Source organism: Amphimedon queenslandica, unplaced genomic scaffold (genome assembly GCF_000090795.2).
Source record: "Amphimedon queenslandica unplaced genomic scaffold, v1.1 AMPQUscaffold_13411, whole genome shotgun sequence".
NCBI classification, from domain to species: Eukaryota; Metazoa; Porifera; class Demospongiae; order Haplosclerida; family Niphatidae; genus Amphimedon; species Amphimedon queenslandica.
Window position 1 is genome coordinate 153,950 of NW_003546353.1, and position 9,307 is coordinate 163,256.

At 36.0% G+C, this 9,307-nt stretch overlaps 4 protein-coding genes across 4 annotated transcripts; 2 read left to right on the plus strand and 2 right to left on the minus strand.

Moving 5' to 3' along the window:
* Positions 1-1,007: 1,007 nt before the first annotated feature.
* LOC100640668 (adenosylhomocysteinase 2-like) lies at positions 1,008-4,207 on the minus strand. The gene is made up of 14 exons (XM_003386560.2): positions 3,943-4,207; positions 3,757-3,838; positions 3,181-3,327; positions 3,026-3,132; positions 2,790-2,867; positions 2,599-2,718; positions 2,441-2,547; positions 2,261-2,330; positions 2,171-2,217; positions 2,062-2,125; positions 1,907-1,995; positions 1,679-1,749; positions 1,328-1,515; positions 1,008-1,278 (listed from the first exon to the last, which is right to left on the minus strand). The coding sequence occupies exons 1-14, from the start codon at positions 4,183-4,185 to the stop codon at positions 1,060-1,062; spliced, it is 1,632 nt and encodes a 543-aa protein (XP_003386608.1). The 5' UTR covers positions 4,186-4,207; the 3' UTR covers positions 1,008-1,059.
* Positions 4,208-4,241: 34 nt separating this feature from the next.
* On the plus strand, positions 4,242-7,176 carry LOC100632412 (TBC1 domain family member 19-like). The gene is made up of 18 exons (XM_011405624.2): positions 4,242-4,426; positions 4,471-4,516; positions 5,066-5,237; positions 5,294-5,357; positions 5,406-5,493; positions 5,546-5,606; positions 5,655-5,694; positions 5,740-5,766; positions 5,816-5,931; positions 5,987-6,061; positions 6,118-6,180; positions 6,232-6,319; positions 6,365-6,434; positions 6,476-6,515; positions 6,565-6,656; positions 6,703-6,818; positions 6,869-6,939; positions 7,055-7,176. Exons 1-18 carry the CDS (start codon positions 4,258-4,260, stop codon positions 7,118-7,120), a joined length of 1,464 nt encoding a protein of 487 aa, XP_011403926.2. The 5' UTR covers positions 4,242-4,257; the 3' UTR covers positions 7,121-7,176.
* LOC105312748 (UPF0691 protein C9orf116 homolog) lies at positions 7,123-7,737 on the minus strand. The gene is made up of 5 exons (XM_011405623.2): positions 7,617-7,737; positions 7,482-7,568; positions 7,375-7,438; positions 7,261-7,327; positions 7,123-7,208 (listed from the first exon to the last, which is right to left on the minus strand). Exons 1-5 carry the CDS (start codon positions 7,711-7,713, stop codon positions 7,137-7,139), a joined length of 387 nt encoding a protein of 128 aa, XP_011403925.1. The 5' UTR covers positions 7,714-7,737; the 3' UTR covers positions 7,123-7,136.
* Positions 7,738-7,750: 13 nt separating this feature from the next.
* Positions 7,751-9,286, plus strand: LOC105312755 (transmembrane protein 161B-like). Its single transcript, XM_011405641.2, has one exon. It carries the CDS (start codon positions 7,789-7,791, stop codon positions 9,148-9,150), a length of 1,362 nt encoding a protein of 453 aa, XP_011403943.1. The 5' UTR covers positions 7,751-7,788; the 3' UTR covers positions 9,151-9,286.
* The last annotated feature ends 21 nt before the right edge of the window (positions 9,287-9,307 follow it).

A 9,307-nucleotide genomic window follows, 5' to 3' on the forward strand; every position in this document is an offset into this window, starting at 1 on the left:
GGCTATAGTCCATGGTTTTTTCAAAAAATGGCTCCGAAATCACCCCAAAGTTTTTATTACATTTTCTGATACATATTGATGTCCTTATGCTGTGTAGAAAGTTTGAGCTCATTCCGACTTTAATTTTTCGAGTTACGGCCATTTTAAGAAAATGCCAAAAATCTGAAAAATACCCAAGGCTATAGCCCATGGTTTTTTCCAAAAAATGGCTCCGAAATCACTCCAATTTTTTATTACATTTTCTGATACATATTAATGTCCTTATGCTGTGTAGAAAGTTTGAGCTGATTCCGACTTCAATTTTTCGAATTATGGCCATTTTAAGAAAATGCCAAAAATCTGAAAAATACCCAAGGCTATTATAGTCCATGGTTTTTCAAAAAATGGCTCCGAAATCACCCCAAATTTTTATTACATTTTCTGATACATATTAATGTCCTTATGCTGTGTAGAAAGTTTGAGCTCATTCCGACTTCAATTTTTCGAATTATGGCCATTTTAAGAAAATGCCAAAAATCTGAAAAATACCCAAGGCTATAGTCCATGGTTTTTTCAAAAAATGGCTCCGAAATCACCCCAAATTTTTATTACATTTTCTGATACATATTGATGTCCTTATGCTGTGTAGAAAGTTTGAGCTCATTCCGACTTCAATTTTTCGAGTTATGGCCATTTTAAGAAAATGCCAAAAATCTGAAAAATACCCAAGGCTATAGCCCATGGTTTTTTCCAAAAAATGGCTCAAAAATCACCCCAAATTTTTATTACATTTTCTGATACATATTAATGTCCTTATGCTGTGTAGAAAGTTTGAGTTGATTCCGACTTCAATTTTTCGAATTATGGCCATTTTAAGAAAATGCCAAAAATCTGAAAAATACCCAAGGCTATAGCCCATGGTTTTTTCCAAAAATGGCTCCGAAATCACCCCAAATTTTTATTACATTTTTTGATACATATTGATGTCCTTATGCTGTGTAGAAAGTTTGAGCTGATTCCGACTTCAATTTTCCAAGCTACAATGTACATCTCATCATTCAGTGTACATTAACTAGTATATTAACCCAGTATATTAACCAGTATATTAACCAGTATATTAACCAGTATATTGACCAGTATATTAACCAGTATATTAACCAGTATATTGACCAGTATATTAACCAGTATATTAACCAGTATATTGACCAGTATATTAACCAGTATATTGACCTGAGTAGCAGAAGTGATTGAGAAGACTAGTGAAGGAACTCTTGAACAAACTTGATTGACCAGCTTACCCTAATGTACATTAACTCAGTATAATAATCACACAATATATCATTCTCACATCAGCCAGCAGTATAATGGCTTTACCATCAGGCCATATAATATGGGAGACATGAGGTCTGATCTTCTCTTTGTTGAGATCCTTTAACGAGGAGACATCAATCTCATTCGTAGTGTGCCCCATGTTAGCCAGTATACAACCGTCCTTTAGTTTATTCATGTGCTCGCGCCTCACCACATGTTTAGTGCCTAATACAGTAAACAGTAAACAGAATAGAGTAAACAGTATACAGTAAACAGTATAGAGTATATACAGTATACAGTAAACAGAATAGAGTATATACAGTATACAGTATATACAGTATAGAGTATACAGTATACCAGTGTATTCATTGCAATGGTATGGCTGTACCTGTGGCTGTTATTACAATGTCAACAGTTGATGCAACATCCTCTAGCCTCACCACTCTGAAGCCATCCATACTACACGTACAAGAATGAATGTGATACTATAAATTATTTTAATGTTCAAGTTTATTAAAACATCTTGAAAGCAACAAATACATGTACATTAAGTGGCCACCACTACTAATGATGAAGATGCTACAGTTAACAGGATACTGTACTGTATATTGATTACCATGCCTGGAGTGCACAGATTGGGTCTACTTCAGTTACGAAACAAATAGCACCCAAACCTTTCAAGGCTGAACAACAACCTTTCCCCACCTGGAGTACATTAATAATAAAATTAATAAAATTAATCATTTTCATTTTAAATTCATTGCTACTTACCTCACCATAGCCACAAACACAAATAATTTTACCACCAAACATTATGTCCATTGTCCTTTTTAAACTGAAAACAACAACAATTAATTATCATCATTATTATTATTATCACCTGTCAATCACTGATTCCCTGCAGCTGTACAGATTATCAAACTTGGTCTAAAAGAGGGTGTGGTCTAATAATTAATTAATCAATGGTTACCTTGACAACCGAGTCATGAATATTAATAGCTGGCATTGGGAGCTTACCCTCTTTGGAAAGCTGATACAGCCTAAGGAAATGAAGTTAAAATGAAGTACAAGTACATTCAATTTAGAATGCTATTATAGTACAGTGTATTAGTTTAGCAGCACACAGTGATGTAGAGCCATCAGTGTCTACCTATGTATCCCAGTGATGCTTTCCTCCACAACTCCTTTCATGTACTTAGCTGCTCCAGGATACTTCTGTAACATAAGACAAGTTGCATCACCTCCATCATCAAGAATCTAAAGTGAGAGTGGGAGGGGCTAGACTAAGGGATGGTAGGAGTGGTTTACCATGTCACATTTCCATTTCGGAGCATCAAGACACTTGTCAATGCACCACCAAAAGTCGTCTTCACTCTCTCCTCTCCAAGCAAATATGGGATAGCCTGCTTCAGCTAAGGCAGCTGCAACCTATTGATAAATGTAATTAATAATAATTAATAAAATTAATGAAATAAATGATTAATTAAATGGATGGAAACCTCGTCTTGAGTTGAGTGAACATTACAGGCACACCAACGAACTGAAGCACCACAAGACACAAGGGTCTCAATTAAAACCTAACAAATAAATAAATAAATTAATTAATTAATTAAATGTATAAATAAATAAATAAATCTAAAATGCATGTACATAAACTACATATCCTATTTATAAGGACCACTGGTTACTGAGGGAGTGAGGGTTAGTGCGTGGAGTAGAAAAGGCGGTTCCTTACAGCTGCCTGAGCAGTGATGTGAGTACACCCAACAATACAAGCTCCTTTTAAAGGTCGGTCTCCCGTGGTCGTAGTTTTCTTTCTTAAAAGCATCAGACCCGGCATTTCTAATAATACCAGAACCAGATCAAAACATAATAATAATTTAAAATGACCTTTTTCTGCAATTTCGATCTCTTTGCGTCCGTAAGATGCCAAGTTAATGTCTTTGATGCAGAAATCTCTGAACCCATTTGAATTGGATAACTGCTGATCTCTAGGATTACTCTCATCATCTGATGAATAACTGTCAGAATAAGAACCTAAAGAATTAAGAGAGAGAGAGAGGGGGGGGGGAAGAGAGACAGATGTAGTGAGAAGACAAAGATGAAATGTGGACAAAGCAAAACACTGTCAACAGTCATTAGAAGGTACAGCTGGTGGTTATAGAAATAATTAAAGACAGATTGTAACTAACAGGACACTAAAGGCACCTCTATAGAAGCTAGACATAGTGAATGGATTCAAACATGTTTCAAAGAAACAGATAATATAATACAGACTCTACATCATAAATATACACTGCTAATATTACACAGTATCATTACACAAAAACAAACCCCAATACTTAAAATAATAAACAATATACCAGCTGTATTGTACGACTAACCACACGACCATCAAATAATGTATAAAATGAATAAATAATGACATTATAATTACTGCAAATATACATGTACACACACACACACCTGAGCTGTCTTCCTCTATTGAAGCAGATGAGGACAGTGAAGTGAAACGCAATCGTGACATCTTTCTATTTCGTCTGGGACTCTGAAAAATAATTATTATTATAATAAAAAATTAATAAGTATTATGTATATGTACATAATTATTATTTAAATATAAATTAAAATTCTCCCCCGGCCCGGTCTCACTGGCTTAGAGGTTTCTTCAACAGGTAGAGGGCGGGCAGCCTTATGAGAAGGTGCTGTAGGACTAATGGTGTGGTGATCAGTTGGGTCTAACTTTACTGAGGCGAGCGGGCCTAGAGGTATATGAGGGACGCCATTTTTACCACCAGGAAGAGAGGAAGAAACACTCCCAGGCTCTGGAGAGGTCCCTGTCCCCTTTAAAGGGACAGGACTTATTGAAGAGGTGTCGCTTTTATTACTAGACATGGTGTTGAAGAAAAGGAGCGAGAAGTGAAGTAGGTGTGGTCCCTATATTTCAGCCACGCCTCTTTCCTTTGCATGATGGAGGATTCATACTTTGTTGCTGAGATACAGAAAGGGCTTACAGACAATGGAGTCCTGTCTTATATGAGAGGACAGATATGGAAAGAGGTTGCTGCAGCTAGAGAACTTCCAAGTGACGCTGAAGGACTGGAGATATTTATAAGGAAAACACTACAGACCTCTTGTTAGTTATTTATGAAACTATTATGACTATTTCTTATTTCATAGCTCTTGAGGTAGCTCTGAAGAATGCAGTTTATATAGAGAAGTTAAGGTATTGCTTGCTAGATATATATAATTATACATGAACTGTACGTGTATCCTGTACTATTGTATTGTACTAACTGAATGAACACAAAAGATGAAAATGTTTTCACGCAGTTCAATAACAATGTAACACAAAAGGAAAGCAATTGAATTAACAAAGCAGACAACATTATTGACAAGAGAGTACATTGGGTTATGGCTCCCTCCTCTATGTGTATATACTGTCTTCTCTTATAGTATACTTAGTATACTTAGGCCACGTTTACACTACTCCGTTTTCATTAGAAAACGGAGACTGTTAGTCACGGATACGGGTTTCGTTTACACTAAAACGCATGAAAATGGATACTTATCTGGAGACACGAATACCTAAGGGGATACTTATAAGTTCCAATGAAAACGCAGCTGCTGGACTAATGTAAACACCTGAAAACAGTAATAGCAAAAACTATTCGGATTCAGTGGAGCGGAGTAGTGTAAACGTGGCCTTAATGTAGTCAGCTTCCTTCATCATCATCATCATCATTATTATTATTATTATTATTGATAATAATAGATTATCTGAGACAACTCCATTTATACTTCAAGCGATTGGTCCCCTACCCACAGACTATGATCAGTTTGAACCATTAGAATATGTCAGAGAAGCTCAGCTACATTTACATGACAGACTAAATGGAGGAATAAAGGCACTTCATAAAATAACAGGACTACCTCTTTATGCCGAAGTATAGCTGTATAATATTATAATAATAACTTTATTTATTGTTTTATTAATAATAAGAGGACGTCAGCTGAAAGTGAGCAATTGCGAAAAAAGTGGCAATCAATAGGTTCACTGAAATATGGTTCGTTATTATTTTATTTATTTATTTATTTTATTTATTTATTTGTAGATCACAGTCAGTTAAATTCACTGTATACACATGTAGAAATTCTTAACTCTATCATACACATAACTAATCCAAACTCTTCAGTTGATCAGTAATATATACTCCTCTCTCTCTCCCTCATTCTCTCCTTGTCTTAACTATAGAGCTGTCAGTACAGGTCGATTAGTGAAACTGCACATGAACTGTAAATCATTAATTAATTTAGTATGTTACCTATTTTTACTCATTAATTTTTAAATATTTTAAACACAGAAGGACCAATATTCACAGCTTCATCCTAGTGACTTTGAAGGTTAGTATTATTATTATTATTAGTATTATTATTTATTTCATGTAGCATTATCCTCATCATCAGTGGAAACGAGTAACTTGTCATGGACAGTCAATGCAGTAATTATTAGTTTATTTCGTAGTCATAAAGACTGGACTCTATCATTCAGCATTGCAAGTCTGTAGAGTTGGATGTACCAATGAACACAGAAGCATCATTTGGAGTATGGCACTTGGCATTGACATCAACCTACCTCAGGTAATTCATTCTGGGTATCTGTTTTTATAATTATTGGTGTTGGGGTTCTTTTTAGCATTCATTTCATCTTGAAAATTTAAAGACTCAAGTTTTAAGATATAGGATATTACAAGATGACCTAATAATTAAAGTATATACTGTACAATGCTTAGTATGCCTTAGGCTGTACATGCATTGTATCAAAAGGACATTAAGACTGTCACTATGAATGACGTGGAGTTCTTTGTATTTGAAGACATCTTAGTTCAAGTGAGAGAGAGAGAAAGAGGAAGATGAATTATTTATTATTAAATATAAAAGGTCCTTCTCTGCTTATTGAGAGACCAGAGTGAGTCATTTGGTAGAAGGAGCTATCACTTATTACCATATAGGAAGTTTTCAATCCTTGGTTAGTATATCATGTACCTACATTAATAACGAATCTCACTATTAGTTGGTCCTCTCTGCTACTTGTATCAAGATACAGAGAAGTTGTATGCAATGTTTAAAGTCATGTATTCAAGGTATGGTATGATAATGGAGGTATAGGTTAATTTTAAAATAGGTACTTTTCGCTATTGCACATTCTCACATCAAAAGAAAAGGTTCAATATTAATAAATTTATGATTGTTTCATTCCACTGTATGTGACAGGGTAGCATTGGCCTCTGCTGTCTGTTTGAGAATTTGATGTTATCAAGAATTCCTGAGCTATTTCAGTACCTCATTCTGATAGGATCACATCCGTCAGTAACTATTAGGAGGATTAAGTATATTATGTTGTTTTTGTAGGCTGAAGATAGTTTTCCCTTGGTTCCTGACTGGTTTTGTTGGTTACTTATCGGTAGAGCAGATATTCATACTGTGGGATTTTATAATAGGTTATGAATCGTTAGAAATATTAGCAGGTAATGACATTGTATTGCTCCATACCAGCAGTGTTTTATACAAAGAATAGTTCTTGCTGCAGCCATCATGGAGTTTCGTGCTAAGAGTCTATTCCAAGTATCATCAGCAGGAGACATAGAGGTTTGAAGTTAATTTGGCAAATTTGTGGCCATGCGCCATTGAGCATGTACATAATACCCAAATTACCAGCTGTAAACTATACTATCATTTTATTCTTTCTTCTTCCATTATTTAGGCTGTACTGTCTGACTTAAGGAACATAACCATATTACCTCTTATACAACAAACTCTATTTTTATAATAATAATAATATTAAACTACATAACTCCGTTGCGTTCACAAGACGTGTTGAATGAATTGTTTCTGTAATTCCCAGCTCTTGCTAAATGCTGTAGTTCACAAGAGGAGGACATTTTAAATGTCACACTATGCATCTCTTACTTCTGAAAACTTTTGAGATTTCCCGTGAAAGGTGCTTGGGCAAGTTTCTGCTGACGGTACTAAAGAACTAAAAGAAATTGTTTAGCTTGGAGCTGACCATATTGGAACACTGACCCATAGGTGTTTGATGAAGTCATGTACATTGGGTGCTGTATGTTGGTGGCTTTCTCTTGTGTTTCTGAACAATATAAAGTACATTTAAGATACTCTGGAGTGTTTACTTGGCTCAGTCACTAGATTTGAAGCATGTTTAGTGAATCTCTTGTCACAGGAGAAGACTGGGTTACCAGGATTCACAGTGTGAATATCTGCAAAGAAACACCTCAACATAAGGATATAGCTATTCAGGAACATACCAACTTTATGGCTGCTTCCATTAGCCCCGGAGCTAGCCTGTAATGTAACTACTGCTTCTTGCTCAGAGGACTTTTGTTCATCGGCCATTGTTGCCATGGAGACATTAGACCACGCCTACTACAAGCCACGCCTACCCACGTGTAGTGCTTTGGAGCTCCAGCTATAGAAAGAATGGCCTTGTTTGGGTTTAATGTCGTTTTAACAATGATTGTAGCTAGCGTCATACATAAACTAGGGCCCCACTACTCCTTTGGTCGCTGGTTCCTCACTCGAGGCCTCCATTATTACACTGTTCCTGTGGATTCCATCCTCATATCTCACGTGGCCACTCACAACTCAGAAACTTCTAAAAAGATACCCAAATCCCTGCCATTGGACTCTAGCCTCTACTTAAAAAGGATAGGCCCCATCCCATTGACCCCAATGCCCATTAACTATGCTGTCATACTCCTCACCTTCTACTACAAGGAGTGCAAGTGGATACTTGATCTCTTCATGGCCGTCCTTTTTGTGACTTTGGTTACTTTTGTTGTGTACATTTTTAATCCGGTTTGGCACTGCTCACAAGTCAATATGAGCAGTGTGTGGATTGGTTTCATATTCATGTACACGCTGATTCAACTTTATAAACTATCAACGGTCTACTTGTCATCAGAGCTTCCTAAGGAGAGAATTACTTTAGTTGTTTTGTCTCTTTTCCTCTTTGTTTGTATACTGGCCTTCTTGCCACTGGATGGAAGTGTCTTTGATTTCAAACTTTATTTAGGATACATTGACTTCATTAATGGGCTATTGATCACCCTCACTCCAGCTGTCATTAATAATACCAATATTCATACGATAGACAGAGCAACGGTTGAAAGTTACGTACCTTTCAAGCTATACTTATTAATGATTGTATCTATTGGGACTTATGTTGGATTTGTGCTTGTGTTTCCGGTACTTAATTACACAAAGCTTCATTTTGAGACGGTTAATGATTCCAAAGGATTAGTGTTACGCACACTCCTTCATATTAATTACATATTTCCATTGGTTACCCTCACTCTTTGGTTTAGAACTATCGCCTGGAACGACGAGGCTCTCCCGCCCAATGCTATTCCTGTTAATCCTGTCTATCGATTTCTATTAGTGATAGTTCTTTGTTGTCTCAGACTATCTCTCTTTCAGCTCCACATGAAGACATACCTTGCTCGAGCTAAAGACAGTTTGAATAACCTGAGGTCTACAAAGCCAAGAGTAACTGTTGGAGACTTTAAACTGAAAGTGAAAAGCATCTTCAGTTTTTATGGAGGAGCTTCACTTCAGTACTTTGGTCCAGTAATCTTCCTAACTACAATACAGCTGTTGTATTTGATCTCATCTTCTTACCTTGATATATTGGACTGTTCTCAATTTCACAAGATGAGAGATGCTAGGGGTGTCTTTTATCTCTCAGTCTATCGCTATCCGTTATCTTTCTTGACCTGGTGGGTCCTTTTTGTCCTCTTCTTTGTCTCTAGTGCTGGCTCACTCATTGATGCAGCAATATGAACAGCTGGTGGACACACTCTAATTATTAGTTGCTAAGTATTTTTGAGTTAATATACGTACATGTGTTATAATACTATTATTATTATTATGTACATCTCAAATTTTGATAAATGAGATTCTATTCACTATTTTAGTCTACCTTCCATCAGCATGCAAG

Bases quoted from the DNA above. Each gene is read 5' to 3' on its own strand.
- LOC100640668 (XM_003386560.2), bottom strand. From the start codon at position 4,185: ATGTCTAGTAATAAAAGCGACACCTCTTCAATAAGTCCTGTCCCTTTA. The intron at 2,719-2,789 runs GTTTCCATCCAT...ATTTATCAATAG, and splicing joins TTCACTCAACTCAAGACGAG to GTTGCAGCTGCCTTAGCTGA. The intron at 2,548-2,598 runs GTAAACCACTCC...CTCTCACTTTAG, and splicing joins CGAAATGGAAATGTGACATG to ATTCTTGATGATGGAGGTGA.
- LOC100632412 (XM_011405624.2), top strand. From the start codon at position 4,258: ATGATGGAGGATTCATACTTTGTTGCTGAGATACAGAAAGGGCTTACA. The intron at 5,607-5,654 runs GTATGTTACCTA...TTTTAAACACAG, and splicing joins GTAAATCATTAATTAATTTA to AAGGACCAATATTCACAGCT. The intron at 6,181-6,231 runs GTGAGAGAGAGA...TAAATATAAAAG, and splicing joins TTGAAGACATCTTAGTTCAA to GTCCTTCTCTGCTTATTGAG.
- LOC105312748 (XM_011405623.2), bottom strand. From the start codon at position 7,713: ATGGCAACAATGGCCGATGAACAAAAGTCCTCTGAGCAAGAAGCAGTA. The intron at 7,569-7,616 runs GTATGTTCCTGA...GTTTCTTTGCAG, and splicing joins TGGAAGCAGCCATAAAGTTG to ATATTCACACTGTGAATCCT. The intron at 7,209-7,260 runs GTAAGAGATGCA...TGTGAACTACAG, and splicing joins AATCTCAAAAGTTTTCAGAA to CATTTAGCAAGAGCTGGGAA.
- LOC105312755 (XM_011405641.2), top strand. From the start codon at position 7,789: ATGGCCTTGTTTGGGTTTAATGTCGTTTTAACAATGATTGTAGCTAGC.